Consider the following 26760-nt stretch of genomic DNA (forward strand, 5'->3'; position numbering starts at 1 on the left):
AGATTTAAAATTCTACTTAAAATCTATTTTATGCATTTAAGTTGTGTATTAAGAAGACTATTAAATTATATACTACATATTTTTTAAATTTAAATTATTTTATGTACCCAAAACAAATTTATTTTATAAATTATAATTTATATTATATGTATAGAACAAAACAGCATAATGTACTCAAATAATTGTATGTGTCAAACTTGACTTACGCACTTGGTGATATGTTCACTATTTAATCTTAATTCTTCATTTTTGTATAAAAATGAGAAGTAATTATTCACGTATTTATGACTGATGTCTTGAAATTATTATCATAAAGCATTATTATGCAATCTAATAGCCACTAACTTCCACTTGAAACTCAATTTCAATTACCAAATCACTAAAAGGATTTGGAAACAATATATCCATTATTTTTTATGAGAATTACAATTAATATTGTCTAGTGAGAAGATTAGTGTGGTTATTGCTTATCGATGGGAAATTGTTGACTGAGAATTTGTTATAATACATGGACGTGTCCAAATTATACTCTTTTAATTAACATTCTACCTCAACTTCTAATTAAAATTAACTGTCATTTAAATCTATAAATTTATTAGTAAATCAAATTGATCAACAACAAATAAAAGACTTCCAATCTCAAATCAGACATTGACTTAAAAATAAATTGATTTTGATCCTAGATCAAATTTGTAATCAATCTAACTGAAAAAAAATCAAAGATGAAAGCCTTTCCAATTAACTAAAAAATAAAAATAAACATGATATCAAAAAACTAAACTCGATTTTGTCTCTAGGTTGGATCCATAAGTGATTAAGACCACAAACGCAATTTAAGCTAAATATACTTCCACCCAACGTCTGAATGTGACCTTGTTCTCAAACTAAGCTTAACAAATTAGAAATCTAAATTACAAACTGAACCATCAATAAAATAACCCAGGTTTTCGTTATTCAGATAAGAGACTGCATGGACCAAGGAACCAGGGCCACATCTGAAATCATATCTTATCTTAAAAATTTAGGTCCTGAATTCTATGTATGGTCTCAGGCTGCTTAAAACAAACAGTTATAAAACCTATATAATAGAATACTGCCAAAGGAAACCAACGTAATTTGACAGGGGTTTGAAACGATTCTAATTTCTATACGCTGGTTTGTTCGACTGTCAAGTAAAGCAATATGTAAGCAATTCCAATGGATATTCACAGCAAACACATTAAATATCATTTTACTCTTGATAAATACCTTAGTTCCTAAGAATATGCACCAACCTAAGCAATATTCTATTTTTTGATATATGCAAGCCTACCAAGTTTTTCTTTGTACAGACAAAACGAAGACTGTTGTTGACTTGACATCAAGATTCACCACAATTTTCTAACTCCGTTAATCTGAAAAGCAAACCACTTCGTTCTCACTCACGGTGAGGGTACTTGGAATTCTTTGAAGATGCTGAAATGCTATTTTATCCGCACCGCATGCCACTAACATCTCCACTACTCTTCTCAAACAAGGCCGTCGGTTTGGCACTCTGTCAGTGCAAGCAAGGCCCACACGTAAGACGCTCATCATTTGTTCTAGGCAATTATCTTCCAACGTGCGCTCATCCAGCAGCTCCATCTCTCCCCCGCCATTCCGAATTGTGTTGTGTATCCATTTTACGATGTCCACGCCCTCTTCATACTCTGCCTGACCTGTGGCTTTCATCCCAGTTACAAGCTCTAAAATCACTACTCCGAAGCTGTACACGTCACTTTTCTTGTTCACCTTTGGCGCCACCGCATATTCTATACACCACAGTTTGAAATAAGGACCAGCGCATAGAAAAATGATAATTTGCCTAAGAAAACTAAATTATTCAATTTCTTATGAAACGAAGTTTTCTTACCCGGGGCTATATATCCGTGCGACCCCACATAACCAGACACCGTATATTCATCGCCCAACCTATCAAGCACCCTGGATACGCCAAAGTCTGCAATTTTAGCCCCAAAGTCCTCATCCAGCAAGATGTTGCTTGATTTCACATCCCTGTGCAATATCGGAGGGGAGCAATCATGATGCATATAACAAAGCCCACGAGCTGCTCCGAGAGCGATCTGATAACGGATCGGCCATTGCAGCGCCATTCCTCGTCCCGAGCCACCGTGCAGACGGTCGAACAAACTGCCGTTGGGCATGAACTCGTATACCAAAAGCTTGAAATCGGACTCTTCACTTGAAATGCAACAGAGTAGCTTCAAGATGTTGGCGTGTCGGATGAGTCCCGAAGTTTCCACCTCCACTTGCCTCATTTTATTTTCCTCGTCACTTTTTCTCTTAAAATTTCCAACTGCTATGCTCACGCTCCGGATCTTCTTAACGGCTACCGCTTGCCCGTTCGGCAGAATGACCTTGTAAACTTTTCCAGCACCTCCAGTGCCAATCACGTTACTCTCTTTCAAATTTCGGAGGATGTATGACTCGTGCACTTCTATTGAATAGAATATTGTCATTTTCCAGGAGGGCGTCTCACCTGGCTTCCTGAGAGACAAACACCACACACAAACGGAACACAAGACCACTACTAGTATAAGCAACGTTGGTATCAGAATGCTAGCCAAACGCTCAGTTGACAACTTATGTACTGGAGAAGAGCAAGATGGTAGCATCAAATTCCGACCTCCGCATAGCCTCGGGTTCCCTAGAAAACCCTCCTTGTAAGCCGGATTGTCGAGAACGTCAGGAATGCGTCCAGACAAGTGATTGTCCGATAAGTTGAAAGCACTCGGTTTCAGTCGTCCCAATTCGGGAGGAACTTCTCCAGATAGAAAATTGTTTGACAAATCAAAACTGTTCATTTGGCTTAAAAAGGCAGGGATTTCGCCTGTAAGTTGATTGTGGCTCAAATTGAGCTGATTGAGCTTCTGCAGAGACACCATTTCCCTGGGAATTTCGCCTGACAGAAAATTAAAGTCCAGGTAGAGAATATTGAGCAAACTTAAGCTCCCGAGCTCACGGGGAATGGGGCCTGACAAACGGTTGTTACTGGCTTCCAGTATTTGAAGATTTGTCAATTGACCAACTTGTTCAGGAATTCTTCCTTCGAACCGGTTGTTGCTGATATTCAGTCGACTCAGGTTCTTCCCTTCGCCAATTGCAGCTGAAATTTTGCCTTCAAGCTTATTGTCGTTAAGAAGCATTTCCTTGAGATTGAAAGCACCCCATAGCCCACGAGGAATCTCACCGTTCAGCTGGTTGTTGTTGATGTACATATACTGTAAAGATTTGCAGTCAAAGGACGAAGGGAGAATACCGCTGAAATTATTCGAAGAGGCATCCAAGCCATATAACATTCCTCCCATGCACAGATTCTTCGGCAGAGGGCCTTCCAATTCGTTTCTCGTCAGTTCAACGAGAGTGAGATTGGAGAATTCACCCAAACTCTGTGGCAACCAGCCATTGAGCTTGTTGTCGAACACAATCAAGATACTCAAGTACCGTAGCTTGCCGAGCTGAGCAGGAATCCTTCCGGTAAGCCGATTGCCGCACAGCTGAAGTTCATTCAGATATGTGAGATTACCAATTCCTTCGGGAATTGTGCCGTGAACCTGATTCAGGCAAAGATCCAAATAGCGTAAGTTCCTCAGTTGGTCAATGTTCGCCGGAATTTGTCCACCCAAATTGTTCTCATAGAGAATCAGTTCTCTCAAATTTGAGAGCGCCATTAAACTGGTCGGAATATCGCCGCGGAGATTATTATGCGACATATCCAACGATTTGAGCTGCGTTAGATTGCCCAAGAAATTCGGGATTCCGCCTTGAAGACTACAGTTATATAGCAGCAACTCCTGCAGCTTCTTTAAATTGGCAAGCTCTCTCGGCAACACACCTAGACGTAGAGGATTACTGCTAATCGTGAAGTTCGTTAGGGACTTCAAATTCCCGACAAACTTAGGGAAGGGCCCACTCAAACTATTTTCGTGGAAGAAGAGAGCTTGCAGCTTTGGCAGCATTCCGAAGGCTAGAGGAATGGAGCCACTAAAAGCATTATGAGCTAAATTCAAGACTCTCAACTTACTCAATTCGGAAATATGACTGGGCAGCATTCCAGAGAATTGGTTCTGCGACAAATCAAGCTTCCGCAAACGCCTGCAATGCAAGAGGGCATTTGGGAAGGGACCACGGAAAGCATTGGCTTGCAGAGTCAACACAGTAAGATTGGGTAGGGTGCATATAGCAGAAGTCAAGTTGCCAGAAATCAACCCACCGGTGAGATCAACACTGGTAACGGTGTTGAATTTATCACAAGAGATTCCTTGCCAAGCGCATGGACTTTGGTGAGACTCGTCCCAGTCGCTCAAAGCATTACGCGAGTCCATCCAATCTCTTTTCCGGATTTTAAGCAAAATTACGCCATCTTGCGAGAGGCAAGTGCAGTGGGGGAGCAAAAGCAAAAAAGCGATAACGCATGAAAAGAAAGCGGGAGCGGGGCGAAGCATGGTTGCAAAATAGAACAAAAGTAAGACAACTCAGTTTGCGGAAATCTTGGCGAAACTCCTAATTCTCAATGAGCGAAGCTCCAAGATCTTAATACAATAGAAACCAGATATCTTTTAGTTGTTTCCTACAACGAAATTTCCGAACTTCGAGAACCGGTCAACACAATAATGCATTGACTTAAACAAGTCCAGGTCTTTCCATATGTCGAGAAAAAATTTCGTCGAGGACTAGGGGAAAGGACCCAGTAGTTGGGCACCCTAACTTCGCGCTTCTCAAAATCCTACTTGGAAATTTCAAATCACTCCGATTTTTTTACAGCAGCTTACTTGGCAAGTCCCCTGCTTATAACTAAGGTTTCAGGGCCACATCATCAAATATGATGCCACATCAGCATGCTTTTTGCCAAGGTGTCCAAAACAGCCCAAAAAAAAAGTGAGACCAATAGGCGTGCAAAAGAGACCACAATAGTTGTGCAGCTGACATGGCATCACCTGATTGGTTACTTTTTACAATATTAGTACATTTCTTAACAACTATTGGTACATTTCCTAACAATTGTTGGTACATTTCCTAACAAAAATTGATATTTTTTGTTTCAAACAATAGGTTTTATTTGTTTAATTTTTGGAACAAAAGGTATCAACAACCCTCACAATAATTGGTACATGCTCAACTACTAGGTCCTTTCCCCTATTTAGTGGTAGTTCGGGACAAGCGGCTTTCGCTTTTGATATTGCACGCTACGGTATGATGCGAGTAATGGCCAGTAAGGAGTGAGAACGTCCAAGGCCGCCTTGCAATGGTCCTGGTCTTTCTCTTTATCGAGGGAAAATCAACGGACGGCCATTACAACGGGAAAGATCGTAGAATATATGAGAGTTAATAGACAACCATTATCGATTCTAAATCATATCATATAGGGCAAAAAGGACTGCAACAAAATTATTGGATTAATTTTATTTTAATATGTTTTTGAAGTTAGATTTTTTATTTCACTTTCAATAAACTTGCGAATTGAAGAAAATATTTTTCCTACATTTTCATAATATAATAGTAATATAAAATTAAGTATAATAAAATAATAATATTATAAGAAAAATAATTATTATAATATTTATTATTATTTTATTATTATATTAATATGTAAATATTTTATTATTATTCAAATATAAGTAGCATATATGTCTTAAATTTTAATTTAATCTATATAACATACGCCGAGAGATATCTTTCTCGAGGTGCCTATTTTTAATCAATTTTGAACCCTAAATTAAAATAGGCGCCTCAAGAAAGATATCTCTCGGCGTATGTTATATAGATTAAATTAAAATTTAAGACATATATGCTAGTGGCAGTTGCGTGACGCAACATGGAAAACATAAAATAAATTAATATATAATTATATAGTATCTTTTTATTAAAATAAATTATATTATATTATTATATTATTTTATCATTACAATTTTATATATCTATTTAGACTATTTTTATTAATATATATGTGTTGCAAGATCAAAGCAAATACTAAAAGATCTAAGATATATTAAACTTGGTTTAATAGCATGTATTATGGTTATGGTTAGCGTTAGGGTTAAGGTTAGTGTTATGGTCGAGGATAAGGTTTACATCATGGTTTGGATTAGGGTTATGATTAGGTTTAGGGTTATGATAATGGTTAGGGTTTATATCATGGTTAGGGTTAGCATGGTTAGGTTTAGGGCTAGCATAGGTTAGAGTTTATATCATGGTTAGGTTTAGGGCTAAGGATTATTATTAGGGTTAGGGTTTATGGTTATGGTTAGGTTAGGGTTAAGGTCTAGAGTTATGGTTAGGATTATGGTTAGGGTTATGGTTTACATCATGGTTGGTGTTGAAGTTAGGGTTACAGTTATGATTAGGATTATGGCTAGGGTTAGGGTTAGGATTAAGGGTTAGTGTTAGGATTAATATTAGTATTTATATCATGGTTATGGCTAGGGTTAAGATTTACATCATGGTTAGCATTAGGGTTATTGTTTGGGTTAGGGTTTACGGTTTGAGTTATAGTTAGGTTTAGGATTATAATTATGGTTATGGTTATGGTTAGGGTTAGGGTTAGGGTTAGGGTTAGGGTTAGGGTTAGGGTTTACAACGTGTTAGAATTATTGATAGGGTTAGCGTGTACACCATGGTTAGGGTTAGGTTTAAAGTTATTTCTATGCAAACAATTATCCCACCCTTTGGATGCAGCAAGATATTAATACCCTTCATATATTATTAATATATTATAATAGATTATTGGTGCATCCTAAGGGTTGTAGTCATTCCCCATTTTTAGGGTTAGGGTTTAGGGTTATGATTAGCTTAGGTTAGGGTTAGGGTTATGATAAGGGTAATGGTTTATAGTTGTGGTTAGGACTATGGTAAAGGTTATGGTTTACATCATGGTTCAATTACATTAAAGTTAGGATTAAATTACTATTAAAGTTCAATTAGGGTTAGGGTTTGGGCTAGATTAAGGTTAGGAATATATTAGGATTAAGGTTCAATTTGGGTTAGGGTTAAGTTTAGGGTAAGATTATTGTTAAGGTTAGGGTTTAGGATTATGGTTAGGTTAGCATAATGATTAGGGTTAGGGTAAGGATTATGATTAGGGTTATAGTTTGGGGTTCTGGTAAGTTTCTTGTTTAGATAATGGTTGGGGTTAGGGTCATAGTTAGGATTATGGCTAGGGTGAGGGTTTACATCATAGTTAGGATTAGGCTTAGGTTTGGGGTCATGATCAACATCTTTGTTTAAGGTTAGGATTTACATCATGTTTAGGGTTAGGGTGATGATTATGGTTGGGATTAGGGTTGAAGATTAAGGTTAGGGTTAGGGTTTAAGGTTAGGATTAGGAATATGGATAGGATTTACTCTTAGGATTAGGGATAGGTTTCAAGTTATGTTTATGGTTAGGATTAGGTTTAGGGTAAGGGCTAATGATTATTATTAGGGTTAGGGTTTATGGTAATTGTTAGGTTAGGGTTAAGGTTTAGAGTTATGGTAATAATTATGGTTAGGGTTATGGTTTACATCATGGTTGGGGTTGGAGTTAAGGTTAGGCTTATGGTTAGCTTTAGAGTTACATTTATGGTTAAGATTATGGATAGGTTTAAGGTTTACATCATGGTTAGGGTAAAGGTTAAGGGTTAGTGTTAGGATTAATGTTAGTGTTTATATCATGGTTATTGTTAGGGTTAGCATTTGCATCATGGTTAGGGTTAGGTTTATTGCTTGGGTTAGGGTTTAGGGTCTCAGTGATAGTTAGGTTTATTAGTTAGGTTAGGGTTTATATCATGGTTAAGGTTAGGGTAACAATTATGGTTTAATATTAGAGTTAAATTTATGGTCATGCTTAGGGTTTAGTGTCACTGTTACAATTATGTTTAGGGTTTACATCAAAGGTAGGGTTAGGGTAAGCACAATCATAGTTACAGTTAGTATTAGAATTATAATTGGGGATATGGTTAGGATTAGGATTTGGTTTATGGTTGTGTTTTGGATTAAATTTAAGGTTAGCATTATGGTCAAGGTTAAGGTTTACATCATGGTTATGGTTATGATTAGGGTGTATATCATGGTTAGGGTTACCATCAAGGTTAGGGTTTGGCTTTGGTTTAGGATTATGGTTAGGGTTAGGGTTTAGTTGTAAGGTTAAGTTTATGGCTAGGGTATAATGGCTAGGGTATAATGTTAGGGTTACAATTACGTTTAGGGTTACATCAAAGCTAGGGTTAGAATTAGGGTTATGGTTCAATTATATTAAAGTTAGGGTTAAATTAGTATTAAAGTTCAATTATGATTAGGGTTTGGGCTAGATTAAGGTTAGGAATAAATTAGGATTAAGGTTCAATTCATGTTGGGGTTAAGTTTAGGGTAGGATTATTGTTAGGGTTAGGGTTTAGGATTATGATTAGGTTAGTGTTTTGATTAGGGTTAGGGTAAGGATTATGATTAGGGTGATGGTTTGTGTTATTATTAGGTTTATTGTTTACATCACGGCTGGGGTTAGGGTCATAGTTAGGATGATGGCTAAGGTTAGGGTTAGGGTTATGGTTAGGATTAGGTTTAGAGTTAGGGCTAAGGATTATTGTTAGGATTAGGGTTTATTTTTATGCTTAGATTAGGTTTAATGTTTAGAGTTATGGTAAGGATTATGGCTAGGGTTATGGTTTACATCATGGTTGGGGTTTGAGTTAGGGTTAGGTTTATGGTTAGGCTTAGGGTTACATTTATGGTTAGGATTATAGCTAGGGTTAAGGTTTACTTCATGGTCAGGTTTAGGGTTAAGGGTCATAGTTAGGATTAATGTTCATCTTTATATCATGGTTATTGTTAGGGTTAGGATTTACATCATGCTTAGTGTTAGGTTTATTGCTTGGGTTAGGGTTTAGGGTTTGGGTTATTGTTAGGTTTAGGGTTATAATTATTGTTATGGTTATGATTAGGATTTACATCATAGTTAGGATTAGGGTTTACATCTTGCTTAGAATTATGGATAGGCTTAGGGTGTACATCATCGTTAGGTTTAGGGTTACTTTTAGGGAAACAACTATCCAACCCTTAGGATGCATCAAGATATCAATACCCTTCATATATTATTAATACATTGTAATATATGATTGGTGCATCCTAAGGGTAGTAGAGTCATTCCTTATTTTTAGAGTTAGGGTTTAGGGTTGTGATTAATTTAGGTTAGGGTTAGTGTTAGGGTAAGGGTTAGGGTTAAGGTTATGATTAGGTAATGGTTTAGAGTTGTGGTTAGGAATATGGTAAAGGTTATGGTTTACATCATGGCTTGGGTTAGGGTTAGGGTTAACATTAGTATTATAGCTCTAGGGTTATGTTTTACATCATGGTTGGGGTTAAGGGTTAGTGTTAGGATTAATCATAATGTTTACATCATGGTTAGGGTTAGGATTACGGTTAGCGCACACCATTATTAGTGTTATTGTTGGGATTATGGATAGAGTTAGGGCCTAGGACTATGGTTAGGTTTAGGGTTTGAATCATGGTTAGGGTTAGGGTAATTATTTAGGATAGGGTTTAAGATTAGGATTAGGATAATAGTTAGGGTTTACATCATTATTAGGATTACCTAGGTTAGTTTAGGGTTAGGTTATGGTCAGGGAATTGAGTCTAGATTATATTGGCAAGGTCAGGGTTTGGTTATGATATGTGATTGATCATAGTTATGATTAGTATTAAATTTCAATTAGGGTTAGAATTACGATTATGATTCAATTACTTTAGGCTTATGGTTAAATTAGGGTAAGATTAAGTTTAGGGTTAAGATTATGCTACAATTAGGGTTAATATTGTAGGATTATGCATTCATAAAACTTATTATCTATTTTTTATGAAATATTAATAAAATCTTTATTATTATGTACATTTATTCAATAATTCTATAAAATGAATAACTTTAAACTTTGTTCTAATAAAATTAAGACATTTATAAATAGCTTACAACTTTTTTTTAATTAAAATTATTTCTTTTAACCTTTTAAATTTTTGATAAATTATTTTTGAGATTTCTAAATCAATCATCATATATTATTTTTGAAATATTTTGAACTCAACTAAAATAGAAAAATCACATCTATATGATAAATAAGAAACTTTTAATAATAAATATTTTTATATCTTAAATATTATATAGTATTTTTAAAATAGTTGTGCATGCACATAACTTTGATTTTTTGAATATAGAAAAATTATATTTTTATGATTGAAATTTAGAAACATATAAATTCTTTTTGATCTTTCCAAATTGAAAATTAAGATTTTTTCTTTTTTTTTTCTCATAAAAATATTGCTTCTATTTAGTATTCCAAGCCTTTTTAACCTTTCTAAATTGAATATTAGATTCTTTCCTTTCTTTTTAATATTTCTATTAAACATTCTATGTAGCCATTATAAACTTAAGAAATTAAAATATAAATAGAATCTTTTGGAATTTTTTTGTAGATACATAAATAATATTTCTATTATATTTTTGCTCTTCCATGTAAATCATTTCATGTTCTCTAGCTAAGCTAAATTCTATTTATTTTTAATTTTTAATTGAATCACCAATCAATTTTAGAAAAAAATAATTTTACAATTGATTTTTGAGATTTACAAATAATATTTAAAAAAATTTAAATAAATAAATTGACCAAAGCTTACATTCATTTTTTTTTATGATTCATAATCTATTTGATTTCACTTATTTGACCACCTTATTTTTTGGTTGAAATGATGGATCAATAGGCATTGTATTTCACTTCTATTTATTTGTTCGTGAGTTATATTAGTATTGAAAAGAATGGATGTTGCTTTATGTCTATCAAACATTTAATGCATAAAATATTCTTCTCACGTGAATAACATAACCTTATGAATGATAACTAAATTGAATAAAAAAACCTATACAAATTATCAAACTTCAAAAGAAGCACAGCTAATTTTTATCTCCTCGAACATAACCCTGATTCTTGAGAAAATTGTGAAAATTTGAGCTTAAAGATTTTAAGCCATGATTAATTTCTATTTGCTTGATATTTTGGAAAATGGAACTTGGATCATACTAATGTGAATATTTAATCACTCACTGAAATTGTGAAGACATTAGCATGGAAATGCAATATTCTCAAAATGACTGAGGACATATGATGGAGGAAGAGGCTTTGAAACAACAACAAGATGACGAACATAAACTCATAAACTCATGAGAGATTAGGCATAAACTCATTTATCTCCAAAAATTTCACAGTAGAACAAAGAAGTCTTTTGCTTTCCCTAAATCGATAAATAAGTTGTAGCAATAAAATAGCTATGACATATATGAAACGATTGACCTTTCAAATTCCATACTCATAAAAATTTAATACGTGAACAATATGGTGTCAAAATAAAGAATGAAGATTTAATGTTTTCATATTCCAACAAATATACAAGAATAAAGTTCATATGAAGTGAATCAAATCAAAACACAAGCATGATTTTTATCTGCATAAAATCTGAAAAAGTCCTGAAGCATTGTAAAAATTGCTACAAGCTCTTCGACTGAGACTGCTACAGTTCCAAATGGATCGTATAGATTGAAAAAACAACAATACAAATTAGTTTTTAAATGAATATTTCCATACGTCAAAAAATAAGGGAATGGGGTTAAAAGCTTGCAGTAATAGAAAATTCAGCGTGGGCAAAAAACAACGTAGGAAAACAGTCCTACTGTGAGAAGAAATATAAAATTCTGATAAGAGTTTTTGGAAACCAAAATCTCTATATTGTGTTACACACAGAGATAAAATCACACCAACAACAATTTATCCTTTCTAATATTCTAAGGATGAATCACAAAATGTGATCTAAAATATTGATTAAAGAAATACACACAATCATATGAAAAAACAACAAGAAGTCATTTAATATAATCATATGAAAAAATAACAAAAAGTTATTTAATATTATTCTTAAATATTTTTTGTTCCAAAAACCATCAGAACTTTCTTATGCATAAAACTGCTAAACAATTAATAATAAATTTTAGCTACAGCTAGACTGGAAACACAAGACACAATATTTAATTTTATTAGATGTTATCTATGGAATATACATATCATACTATTGTATTCATAATTTCAATTATCAAACGGTAGGTATGACCACGTAATTATCAATCAAATTCAAAAGATTGATTCCTTTAGGGCAGAAATTTTTATAGAAATAATGCTTGAACTGGGAGAAGGTAAAAGGCCTGTAATATCATGGATGATTGTCGTCCACAAACTCTGTTGGAGCCCATAATTCTTTATCATAAGGAAAGTGTACAAACCAAGCGATAGACAGTTGATTCGTCCGTCCTCTGAAAACCACCCGATGCTCTGCATTGCGGAATCTGCGGTTTGTCCATGCCTGGAAGTTCACCCACAAAAAATATTTATGTTAATAAGGACGATAAATAAATTACAGTTAATGGGCTCTCTGTCAGAAATTCACACCTGCAGAGAGTCGCCTACGTTGGTAACAAAGGAAGAATCTATGGGCTTCACATTTAACACTTAAATTTTAACCATAGCACTCTCCACTTCTATTTGTAACCGTCGTTCATGCATAAATGATAGGAATACGAAAGGTTTCTTTTCGGTTATAGAATGTCCAATCGTTTCGACTTCATCAGTTATAGAATGTTCATGAATATCTCAGTCATTTCAGGAATACAAAGCACTTCTTTTTTCTTACATAGTTACTGGTGATGACTCCTATATGATGTTATTGTAGGTTACGCCTCTCGGCGTAATAATATTAATACAATAATATTAATAATACACATTAAACTAACAATAATAGTATAAGAATAAAGAAATAATTATATAATAATAATGTAATATTAATTACACTATCATAATATCATAATGATAATATAATAAGAATTGTATAATAATAAAAAATAATATTTATAACATAATATAAAATTTGCCTGGTGTTGATGGTTTGACAGGTCAGTTTTGCCTGTCAGACTTTGTTCTTTTGGGATTTGCTCCCCTCTTGGTCTTTCTAATTTGGTTCATCTTTGGCTTTGTAAAGGGTCAGTGCCCTCTTTAACGCTGCTTTTTTAATCAAAAACATAATATAAATTTGTTATAATATCATTATTAATTTTTTAATAAGTATAATGTTTTATTTTTTTAATCATTTTATTAAATAATTTGATTTGATTTTTTATTATTTTATTATATTTAATTTATTTAGTTATTATTACCTTCAAATAATTAACTTGTTTTTATTTAATTATTTATTAACTTAAGAAGTTTATTACTTATTATTATTTTTTAAATGATTGTTTTTATCATTATTTAGATTTTGATGTACTCTAACTTTGTACATAATTTATTATATTCTAATTTTTAATTTAGATTTAAGTTTCAAATATATTTTTATTATTTTCATGAAACTACAAAAAATAATTAAAATTTATTAAAATTAATTTAATCAATCTTTCATTATCTCCCTCTTTCTATCTCTATCTTTGTTTCTTCCTCTTTGTGTATTTTTGTATTTCTTCTCTATCCTATTTATTTCTTTCTCTTCCTTCATCTCCCTCACTCTCTATCTATTTGTATATATCTATGTGTCCCTCTCTATCTCCATATCTCTCTCTTTCACACACATACTCTCTCTCTCTCTCTCTCTCTCTCTCTCTCTCTCTCTCTCTCTCTCTCTCTCTCTCTCTCTCTCTCTCTCTCTCAGACCTTTGCATCTATATCTCTTTTCTTCTCTATCTTCATCTCTCCATATTTCTTATTCCATCTCTTGCTCTATCTTTATCTCATTATATTTCCATCTTTCTCCCTCTCTCTCTCTCTCTCTCTCCATCCATATATCACTTCATGTATATACCTTTATCTTTCTATCTCTCAATCTTTACATATTTATCTCTTCTATCCCTCTTTCCTCTCTTTTTATTTCTCCCTCTTTATATGTTATCTCTTCCATCTCTATCTATTCCTCTCTCCTTTGTCTCTTTATTTCTCCCTCTCATTATCTTCATTTCAATGTCCTCCTCCATCTCCATCTGTATATTTATCTTCCTCTCTATCTATATCTTCACACCTCTCTCTGTCACCCAATTTAATTTTTCATCATTTATAATTCTTGTTAAATGAGCCTTCTTGCATGCAACTTGGGCATTAAATTTTTTGGCCCTTTCATCACTTTCTTTGTCATTTCCCATGTTTTTAGCAACTTGATTTTCTTGTTGTATTCTCTTATAAAAAGAAGCGAATTGTCTTGAGGGATTGATCACATACATTTCCATAGAGGCATGCAAGCTAATATATTTAATATGGTTCATACATGTGGGTTTTTAGATGGCATCATGGTACTAGGAGGTCGAATGAGAATGCAAGATTATTCTATCTTTCATCCCTTCTAAAATAGGTTCAGCTGTTGATCTTGGTAGTGAACTAATTTGGTCATGTTTGAACCCATGTAATCTAATTTGCAATTCACTTGGACCTATCTTCAAAACACACACATTAATAGGTATGTAAACACACCATACCATATTGAATCAAGCTCAAGAAGACCTTACTATATGCACTATTATAATTTTCATGTAAAAAATTGATGTGTTGGTATATGATTGAACTTGTTTGTGTTGGACATTGTTGCTAGTAGGATATGTTTTTGATTAAGTGAAAAATAGGTTTTGAAGGGATCCCAAAACCCTTTACAACATTACATAGAAAGATTGAACCTTAGTGACCCACATAGAGAGAATGAAAAAATAAGGATAAAATAACTAGCAAGCAAGCAAAAAGCCAGCGAAGGACCAAAGAACAACAAGGGACAACACATAGGCGCACAAGAGATAATAGAGGACACATCAAGAAATAGACCTAAGTAAAAATTTTAAGGAGCTCCACAGCTTCCAACTCCAGTTGATCCATAGAGGTAGCTTCACTCTTAATTTCTTTGATCTCTTTATTAGCACGCAATGGCTTTTTTTTGGTACTTACACGTGTTCTATTACCTAGGCCAGCAGAAGCATCTTCAGGGTTCATATCCTTGTCTTCCATTACTTCGATAGTAGCATTCCCATGGTTGACCTGCTCCAACTTGGTGATCAGGATCTTTAGGTTTTTCAGAGAGGCCTTAAGGATTTTATGACTCTACTCCCCAATTTTCTTGAGGGTACTCTCCACACTAGAAACCCTTCTCTCCAAATCTATAAACCTAGCCTCCATCGCCTTAAAATTGGAACAATAGGCATTACTGATGGCTTCAACATCGCTAAACACTTTTGTCAGCTCCCTCAAATTATCAGGGAGAGAGATAAACTTGCTAATGCTCATGGCTTCAATAACTTCAATCTTGCTAGAGGAAGCACTTTTCTTGGATTTAATATCATTGGTAGTTTGCAACAGCTTGAGAGTAGGGTCTTTACTATCATTTTTTAGGCCAATTAAAATATTCTCTTCACCAGGGGTTTCCAGATCAAAACTAGGTATTTTATCATTGATAGGAGGGAAATCCTCACTTACTGCTTCCTTAGGCATACTATCAATAGGTTGAAAAGGTCTGGGTAAGTGCACAAAGTTGTGACCACTTAGTGTGGAAGTTTTACACTTAGAAAAAAATGGCAAATCTCACGAAGCACATGAGAAATGAAACGGGATCATGTTTCACGTCGGGATCCCGAGCCAAAATTTGAAATGGGATCCCGTTTAGCTTCGGGATCCTAAGCCTAGATCTAAGAAACAGGATCTCGTTTCAGAAACAAAACGGGATTCCGTTTCCTTTTTTTTATTTTATTTTTTTTTATTTTTTATTTTTTTTATAAAAAATAGAAGCTATATATACATGAAATATAAAATTTATATATGTCACATTTCTCTTTGTCTTTTTTTTTCCTTTATATCTCACTTTGTCCCCTCTCTCCCAAAATCTAAAACTATGTCTCTACCTCTCTCTCACATCCTTAACTCTTTACTCTTTATCTTCGCTATCTCTATACACCTCCCCTTACCCCCTACCTACCTATATTTCTCTATATATACATCTCTACCTCTCTCTTAACGTACCATCTCTCTCTCCCAAACAACTTATCTTTCTCTACATATGTCATAATAGGTCCTACTAAGGGGTCTTATGTCATAATAGGTCCTAGTAAGAGGTATAATGTCTTAATAGGTCGCATTATGACATTATAGGTCCTATTATGTCACAATAGGTCCTATTATGACATAATACCCCTTAACAAGTCCTAGTAATGAGTATAAAGTCATAATAGGTCCTCTTAAGGGTTTTTATGACATAATATGACCTATGATGTCATAATAGGACCTATGATGACATAATAAGACCTATTACATCATCATAGATCTTATTATGTCATTATAAGTCCTATTATGACATAATACCCTTTAACAGGTCCTACTAAGGGGTATAATGTCATAATAGGTCATCTTAAGGGGTCTTATGACATTATAGGACCTATTATGTCATAATAGGTCCTATTATGTGATAATCGATCTTATTATGTCATAATAGATCCTACTAAAGGGTCTTATGTCATATTAGGTCCTCTTAAGGAGTCTTATGACATAATAGGTCGTATTATGTCACAATAGGACCTATTATGACATAATAGGACCTATTATGTCACAATAGGTCCTATTATGTCACAATGTGACCTATTATGACATAATAGGTCATATTATGACATTATAGGTCCTATTATGTCACAATAGGTCCTGTTATGACATAATACCCCTTAACTCTCTCTAAAAGTACCATCTCTTTCTCCCAACCAACTTATCTTTCTCTACATATGTCATAATAGGTCCTACTAAGGGGCCTTATGTCATAATAGGTCCTAGTAAGAGGTATAATGTCATAATAGGTCCTCTTAAGGGGTCTTATGACATAATAGGTCGTATTATGACATAATAAGTCGTATTATGTCATAATAGGACCTATTATGTCACAATGGGACCTATTATGACATAATAGGTCATATTATGACATTATAGGTCATATTATGTCACAATAGGTCCTATTATGACATAATACCCCTTAACAAGTCCTAGTAAGGGTTATAGAATCATAATAGGTCCTATTAAGGGGTTTTATGACATAATATGGCCTATGATGTCATAATAGGACCTATGATGACATAATAGGACCTATTACATCATCATAGATCCTATTATGTCATTATTAGTCCTATTATGACATAATACCCTTTAACAAGTCCTACTAAGGGGTATAATGTCATAATAGGTCCTCTTGAGGGGTCTTATGACATAATAGGACCTATTATGACATGACAGGTCCTCTTAAGGGGTCTTATGACATTATAGAACCTATTATGTGATAATCGATTCTATTATGTCATAATAGGTCCTACTAAGGGATCTTAAGTCATAATAGGTCCTATTAAGATGTATAATGTCATAATAGGTCCTTTTGAGGAGTCTTATGACATAATAGGACCTATTATGACTTAATAGGTTGTATTATGTCATAATAGGATCTATTATGACAGAATAGGACCTATTACGTCACAATAGACACATTAGGACCTATTATGTCACAATGGGGCTTATTATGACATAATAGGTTGTATTATGACATTATAGGTCCTATTATATCAGAATTTATAAGATCTTCTAAAATCTAGAATCTTTATTATAATTCCTAGAGATCTGAAACCACTCTCAAACATCCTGTTAATATATACATGAAATATAACTTAAAGTATAAGAAAAGAAAAAGAAAAAGGCAAATGCGACTTAAAATTAAATGTTATATTTCATGTATATATAGTTTGTTTTAAAAAAAAATAAAAAAATGTATATATAGTTTCTTTTTTTTTTTAAAAATTAAATTAATTTTTTTTTTTTTTTTAAAAAAAATTAAAGGGAAATGGGATCCCGTTTTCTAAATGTGTTTTTAATTATTTTTAAAAATGAAATGGGATCCAATTTCGTAAACGGATCCCATTTCATAAATAGGACCCTGTTTCTAAAAATTTCAAACTTTGGTTCAGTTGTAGCTTCGGATTTGGCTTGGGAAATGGCTTGGAGAGTCGACCCTTTGGCTTGGACCTGGTTTGACCTGCAACTTGAAGGCCAAATAAATCTTCATACAAAATAATGACTTCAAAAATATATTTGAGCACCAAATTTTCAGAATTTTTTTAAACAACGAAAACCCATTATAGTAGAGACTGTCTAGATTCGAAATATGTAATTTTTTTAAAAAAATGGATCAATATTTTTATTTTTAAAATAATTACTAATGAAAGAGGTCTATAAACTTGAAATAACATGGTTTTTTAGTTTTTTAATAAATTTTTTGAAGGCATCAAACTAGAGACAATTCTATACAGTTTGAAAAAAAAAAAAACCAAAAAATGTTAAGTTTAGGTCAAATTATGCTTGCCGTACACAAGAATTTTTCAAAACAGTGATTGTGCCCAATAAAAAAATAACAAAAAAACAAATATGCTGAAAAAATTACAAAACAATATTCTCATCAAAGGTGAGTGAGTTATAGATGTTTTCCCAAAAGGATTTAAAAACATAATTTCATTTAGGTAAAATTATGCTTGCCATACACGGGCATGGTATGGTCCTGAAAAGTGACTTTTAAACTATAGGTTTTAGTAATGCTTATTCAAACTTCATTTTTAAGATCTGGGTATTAAAATAAATTACATATTTGGAAAGTAGGCTTCGAGCACTACATTTTCTATTAAATAATTTTTTCAAGATTCATTCTTTAAGTGCCTCAAATATTTAGGTCAAACAAGATGAAATTGAAAAAAATAGGAAAAAACTTCCATTTTTTGGCCAAAAAGTGAACACAACTTCTTCCAAGTACTCGTCTTTTAGACTACAAAGGAGGGGTTCGAGCTTTGGAATTGCTCACATCATCCCCTGGCATTTGCCAGAGATGGAGGGCATAATCTTTGCCATCTTCTTTAGAGGGGAGGCAACCCAATCATCCTCATTCTCTATCTCCATACCCTCATTGTCATCATCTTCTTCCTCGTACCAACTCTCATCCTCTTGAGTCTTCTTACCCCTATTGGTAGGATGTGTTGTTGTCATTGATGTCAACATTTTCCTACTTCCATGATTGCAGATTGGTTTATTGGGATTATAGTTTGGTGTATGGAGTATTTTTAGTGTTATTATATCTTTTTGTATTGGTTTTGGTGATTCGGGAAGCTTAATTGATCATATCATATGATTTGGTTTGTAGTATATTTTCTTGATTAGTGCTTTGTAGAGTTGAGTATTTCCTCTGGTATATTCCGATGTGATCAGATCTTGAGCTAATATTTTAGGAGATTATTTGGGATGGTCTTGTGTATCTTCATTTTAGATGGTTTGTGATTTGGTACTCCGCAAGTTATCTTTCTTCGTGATAGTTGTTGTTGTTTGAGTATTCTTGAGCTTCAGATGTTGATCGATGAAGATTTGATAAGTGGTGTTGGTGTAGCTATTACTGATGATTCTAACGTGCTTGCTATTGTTTCCTAATTGTGTCTAATTTGTCTTGATGATCCACATTGATCATTGTGCAAGTTTTGGTGATTTCGCTGAACCGGTGATGTTCTCCATTGTATGCGATTTTTCTGGTGGTGTAGCATGTTGCGATTGATCTTGGTATGATTACAAGTGGAGATGAGAATTTGGAAATTTAATTTAGGTCCATGTTATGTCATGTATATCATTATATTGGTCTGATGGTCGATCTTTGCATCATGTGATGTAATTTCATAATTGTGAGTTAAGGGTTTAGCTGACATTATTGTCAAGGTTGATGAATTGTATAAATAGGTGATATTATCATGTAATTTAGGCATCAAGGGTGTGTCTGCATTATCAGAGAGTGGTGTATGTGCGAACAAGGATTTATCCTTCGATTTGGTGTATTGAGGAGAGATTGGTGTTACAAAGCAAACAATTGTGCTGAATCAAAACTATCATCAAGCATTTGGAGATTCTATTCTTTCAGTTCATTCCTTTTGGATTATAGTCTGAACCTTATTGTAAGTCAGTGAGACTTCCCTGAGGGTTTTAACCTTCTGAGTTATCATATTTTAGTATTGAGCTCTAGGAAGTGTGCTTGAATGCATGTGCATTCCCCACTGTAATATTTTCACATACTACTATAGAGTATCATCTTATTGTGGGTAGGTTCCCACCATGGTGTTTCCCTTAACCAGGTTTTCCATATCAAAATCTTGGTGTTGTGTGTGGTGCTATCTATTTTCTTATCTTTTTTATTATTTTAGTTTATCAGATTTGTTTTTTGTAGGTAAGTTTGTAGATCTGATGAAAACTGATTCATCCCCCCTCTCAGTTTTCCTTCATTGTTGTTGCCAAGAGTTTGTTCATTCTTGTAATGCATCCAAGTAGAGCTCAATCTTCAATGAAGTCTGGAGACATTATCATTGGTAGGCAAGCTATGAGATACATTTCTTCTTCTAAAATATATATTTATCCTCCTTGAAATAATGTCTACAACTTTTTGCATCAAATAGCTATTGAAAGGCTAAAGACCAATTAGTAGGAGGGTTCTTGATTTAAAGGATACAAATATTGTATTATCAATTCAAAATGGAAAGTTAATAAATCTCAATTGTTTGAGGATAAAAAAAACATTATTCTATCAATATTAAAGGATTAAAAACAATCTCCCCTCTCTTGAGCTATCTCTTCCCATCTCTCTCTCTCTCTCTCTCTCTCTCTCTCTCTCTCTCTCTCTCTCTCTCTCTCTCTCTCTCTCTCTCATTTTTTTCTTTCTTAGTCATTCTCTCCCTCTCCCCCTCTCTTTATATCTCTCTATATCTATATCTAGACCAAATTTTTCCCCACTTGACATTCTACAACTCTTCGATATTACCCATTGCACACCAAGGTGTGGTTGCTAGTAATATGTTTTTGATGTTAGATTTGTTATTGCATAAAAGAAAATTTAATATTTAATATATTTGTTTGAATTTAATTTTATTTAAGTTTCTAATTGTGATGTATAATTTTGTTATTTATTTTATATATTTGATAAAGATTTAATAATATGTTTTTAAAATAAATATATGTTAACTAATAATGTTTTAGAAGTGATGAAGGTTTATTTTTATATTAGATGAAATTGTATCCCTCACAATAAATAGTATGATCACATCCCAAATATTCAATTTGTTGAATTGTAATAGTATAAACTTTGGTCTAGAAACTAGTTTAAAATTTTAGGTATCAATCTCCTAGTATAGTGTGACCTTAGTCCGAATCTACCTTTCATTGATTTCAAGGTATATATCTCTAACCCCTTTAAATTTTATTTAAGCATATCCTTAATTTTTGTCTATATTGGTTTCCTCCAATTAATTTATCATATAGGTTAATCATTTCTATCTATATTTATTTTGTAAGGTGTGTTTATATAAAACTATATTATGGAAAATTTATGATGCCCACTCCCTCAAATAGATTTGCATACTCTCAGTAGGATCATTCTTGCTGTCATTATGTGATACTTATAATATATTTCCTAGTTTATTGTTATAGACTTATGGTTGTGAGTACTTTAATAGAATAAATGACAATTTTTATTTGAGCATAGTACACATGATGATATTGTAGAGATATATGTACATGTTTTATTGATTATCTTAATGATATTGATTAATTGTGCTATGCATGATCAATTCTATTATTCAAAATTATGCTAATCCTATGTGTTGAGTATCCATCACTCCTAGTTGGAAATGATATAACTAATAAAAGAGTATCATGAAATGTATTGTAGGAGACATTATGTGTGACCTTGTTACAATGGATGTTTTTAAATGCTTTGGCTATAAATGCTCTTATTGTGGACTAATATGTGCTCGAGTGTGGAGGGTGCTCATGGCCAATCAAATCAAGAAAAAAACAAGGCAACCTTGTGTTCAAATAGTTATTCTAACCTAGCCTATTTAGAGAGGCTAAGGTCTTTTGTTATATTTAAACATAGTGATGTGAAACATTTATAAGATAAAATGTGAATTTAATTTCCATTTTGTGATATATGTAAGGTTGTGTCAACACAATATTTTAAATGTGTTTAGTGCTAAATGTGACATTAGTGTTTATATGAAACATATGTTTACTTCATGATTAAATGTGTCTATTATGTCATCATCACCATCATTATGTATTCCCTAATGTCCTAAGTCATAGGGGTATCGGTTAGGGTTCATTTAGGAACCTTAAAGTTAGCAATTTATGATTTTTAACCCTTTTTATTTGGCCATTTTCAATGGTGATAGGATTTGACCACATGGGTAAGATGGTGTGTGAGGCATGACGTAGTGGAAGACACTTGGAGCCATTCAAGGAGGCTTGTATCTTTTCCATTTCCAAATTCACACACTTTAGGTTAACATCATGAGAAAGGTGTGGGCATATAGGAGTGATTGAACATGTGTAAGCAAAGGTGTTGGGGGAGAAACTGAGAAGATAACATGTGGCATCCTAACAAGGTGACTAAATAAAAAAGAGGTTTATACTTAGCTTCAAAAAGAGAGAAGGGGATTCATTCTTTTAAGAGGAAGATTTGGGGGGTTGTTTTGATGTTCATGCTTCGAGAAGAGAAGCCTAGATGAGAAAGAAAGGTTGGAAGGGGACCAATTTCTTATACTTCACAAAAATTTCATCAAGGTTTTTTATTTTTTAAGGTAAGTCTCTTACTCCATAGTTGAAACTTTCTTGAAAGTATAGTATGCATAAAAAAATGGTGGCTTTTTGATGTGTTGTATTTTTTATTCACAGAGTTATGTTATTGGTGATTTTATGTTTGAATGGGAGTTAATTTTGTTATAAGTTGTTATGTTATGTGTATTGAAAGCTACTAAATGCTAAGAGTGGAGGTGAATCAACATATGCTAAAAATTAATCAGATTTAACCTTTTACTTAACATTTATTCCATCTACTATATGCATGAAAGTAAATAGTTGAAACCACAAAAACAACCACAAATGAAAATCATGGTTTTTATGTGGAAAAAATAAACTAAGAAAAGCTATAGTGATAACTATCTCACCATCTTCTTTGGCCTTTGGCCCTTTGGTTGGCTTCCCCCTTATTTTTTGGATTCTTCCTCACCATCTTTGGTTTTCCCCGATTTTTCCTATAGAGGTGGATCTATATTCTTTAGAGGTGAAGATGGATGGTGTTGGAGATGACCTATCTTCTTTGAAGCAGAGATGTGTGCTATGGTTGATACTAAGAAATGTTGTCGGGGAGTGGATGGTGTGGTATCTCTTCATAAACTTCGTTTGGAAAGTTCTTGTCTAATGTAAAATCTCTAGACAAGTTGATAAACTATTTGGGTAAAGACATTAAACTAAAATAGGATGGAAGATTGGAAATCATTTGAGAAAATTATTGAGCTGAAAAGGAAAGTTGACATAAGCACTATCATTGGATTCATCTAGTTTGTTGTGCTCATGGTATAGGAAATAAGTGTTCGAAGGTGAGTTGACTAAATCCTAAAAAACTACCTTTCATATTATAGTCATTTCACATCTCAGTTTTAACAAATATAACATCCATACAATGATTTGTTTTGATTATTCTAAATTCACTAAAACTTTGTGTTTTGTAAGAAAATGGTAATATTAGAAACATCAATCTTTTATGAGAAAGTTGATTTGGTAAATTTTATTTGGGCATTCAACTTCCCTTGTACTAGGGAAGCCTTACACTACACATGGTTTCACACGGAGTAAGATGATGGATGCATAATTACATCATACTATTAGTAGTAAGTTGACTTGTTCGATTAACAACAAGTACTTATTATTTTGTGTACTGCATAATATTTTAAAATTGCTAAATTATGTTTTAAACATTAGCAATGATATATTTTAGTAGAATCAAAATGTAATTTGGAGAATCATTAAACCAAAGAAGTATTTCATAGGAATTTCAGAAAGAAAATTCATCTTTCAGAAATTTTGTTGTCTGACAAAGGAAAATTATGGAGATAAAATGGAGGATTTTTACAATGGTGCTTTTACCATTCAAGACAATATAATTCTAAGGATGACTTTAGAGATCTGGAAAAAAAGTTGCACGAACATGAGGTAGCAAACTGGGTTGACTATAGATGAACAGCTTTAAATGTGACTCTTTTGCATCTATTGTATTCTTGAGTCTTGAAAGGTATTTTCCTATTTAGATAGAAATATCGTAATCAAATTATTTTCATTTTGAATATCTTGTTCACTCTATCATTCTCTTTGTTCTTAGAGATAGAGTTTTATTTTCTAGGAACATTTTATTTTGATAATATAAGCTTATTATTTTATCAAAAATAACCTTGGGATTTTGTTATGTGTCTCAGTTGGTTAATAGAATTTGTTCTCTTCAAAAATATAATAATATTGACTCCTAGCCCAGACAAGAGAACAAACTATTAACAACAGTTGGATAAGTTGCAACTATTGCTACATTCTTTGAATTTTAGAGGTATAGCTCCCTCTTTTAATATGAATTTAGATTTTCACTAGGTATGGTTTTAACCAAAAAGAAGTAAAGGAAAACTTTAAAAAACTAAAGTGGAAAATAAAGATGAGATTAATCACACATGATCTTCATAGCAAAGTGTAAAAGATCACCTTCCCTTCTCTTTCAGGAATGTTTAGATCAAGAGAAAAATTATCCATGTCTATTTTGGCTATCAAAGTTTGATTCACACCTCATATTTTATGGGATTCAGGGTGATAATGTTATACACAAGAGAGGACCAATTCTGGACATGCAATGACAAATAGATAACCCCCAACTTGAGATAGGCCTGTAATGTAGAACTTTTCTGAACTATGCAACCTTCTATGAATATCATGCATTGTGAATGGCCTAATTTTTGTGTCTTTAACACTATCTATCTTGATTTGAATTGGTTGAGAAGATCTAGGTGTCATAAAAGATCAACACATAAAGGCTAGGGTTTCTAATAGAGGGTGAAAGCTCAAATTGGGATAAAATAGAAGTGATCTTTGAGGAGAATAAATGTTCATGAATGTCAAATTAACAAGCTTCCTCTATTTTATCAACAAGAAAACTAAAAATTTTAACAATTTGGACAAAGAAAGATTTTCTCCCAAAACTTGGTTCTATGCTTTCACCTAAATGTTCCTTTGAGTTCATCAAAAAATTATAATGCAAATGGAAAGAATAAAGGAGACAAACACATGAGATCCTAGAGCAATTAATTCATTCATTTTGGTAGCTGTTGTATTGCCTTGAGATTTGAATTGAAATATTTTATTAATGTCTCATTTATTATTCATTATAAAAAGGTAGTTTATTGATGTCATCGCATGAGTCATCGGTCTTGAGGCTACCTCTATCAGATTCTTGAACAATCTCATTCATTAATAACTGTGGAACAAGAGAAGTATGTGCCAAAAAGTCCCTAATGTACAATCGACCGATATAACTTGTGAGGGACCCGCCAACGTGATACTATCGAGGATCATGTATTGGGTGGAACAAATCTCAAAGATAATGAAACCTAGTGAGTTAAGATTCTATTACATAGCAATAAACCAACAAAACTACGTGGATCCCCTTTTAGAATTAATCAAGACTTAACGCTTAGAAAAAGCTTGTTCAGTTGATCAGGTAAATTAAAAACTAAGGGAATTAATGCATGGGACTAATAAATGAGGCTTATTGATTTAAAAGGGGGATTTCAACTTAGCAAAAATGAGGGGTAACAATTGTCTCTGTCTGGAGACAAGGACTAAGAGGATGTAGAGAACCTAGAATAAGATGACATAGAGCCTTAATCCTATGGGTTATAGAGTCACACCAAAATTGAGACCTAACTACCCAAAACTATAAACTATAATACAAGAAAAAGGAGCTTCAATAGTCAATTAAAATTTTTCAAATCTTTCCCATTGTAAATAAGAGGCAATTGTGTACCATCTAGGTATGCTAGTTAAAAAGAATTTTCTCCAGCCATTTTCTTGATTACAAGCGGGCCTGTCCATAAGGAATGAAATTTCTTATGTGTGCCTTTGGGTTCCCTCCAATGATATCATAACAAAATAGAGTCTCCCTATACAAACTCTCGTCTCTTGAATTTCTTATCAAACACTCTCTTTACCATTTCTTGATGCTCTACTATTCTGTCAATGGCCTCATACCTTTCTTCCTCTAGTTTTCTCAGGTATATGTTTCTTTTCTCCAAAGAAGACTGGAAATATTCATCCTCAACACTTTTTGAACTTTAGATGCCCATATTTCTCATAGAAGGGGTATCTCACTCTCTGTCCTATAAGCCAACTAAAAGTAGAGATTCCTATGGCTCGTTTGTATGAAGTCTTGTCAACCCATATGGATTATACAAAATTTATGCCAATTCCTTTGATTTTGTTCTACTAAATTCTTCATGATAGTAATGAGATTCTTGTTACTTGATTTTGCCTACCCATTTCCATTTGGGTAGTAATCAAAATAATGAGCAAGATTAATCCCATAATTGTAGCAAAACATGGTCAGTTCTGAAGAGGAGAAACTACTAGCATTACTAGTTATAATATTCTTGGGGACATGATTTTTTCTTCAAGGAACTTATTCACTACTTCAGACGTGGTGTGTTTGACAATAATATCTTCTACCACTTAGTGAAGTAGTCTGTAGCTATAAGGATGTGAGTATGTTGGGCACTCAAGCTTAGATTAATAG

General features: G+C 33.2%; 1 protein-coding gene across 1 annotated transcript; it reads right to left on the bottom strand.

Annotated features, from left to right (window-relative positions):
• Nucleotides 1-930: 930 nt before the first annotated feature.
• LOC131858639 (receptor-like protein kinase HSL1) lies at nt 931-4546 on the bottom strand. The gene is made up of 2 exons (XM_059211931.1): nt 1892-4546; nt 931-1790 (listed from the first exon to the last, which is right to left on the bottom strand). Exons 1-2 carry the CDS (start codon nt 4482-4484, stop codon nt 1390-1392), a joined length of 2994 nt encoding a protein of 997 aa, XP_059067914.1. The 5' UTR covers nt 4485-4546; the 3' UTR covers nt 931-1389.
• Between the last annotated feature and the right edge of the window lie 22214 nt (nt 4547-26760).

This window comes from Cryptomeria japonica, chromosome 9 (assembly GCF_030272615.1).
Source record: "Cryptomeria japonica chromosome 9, Sugi_1.0, whole genome shotgun sequence".
NCBI classification, from domain to species: Eukaryota; Viridiplantae; Streptophyta; class Pinopsida; order Cupressales; family Cupressaceae; genus Cryptomeria; species Cryptomeria japonica.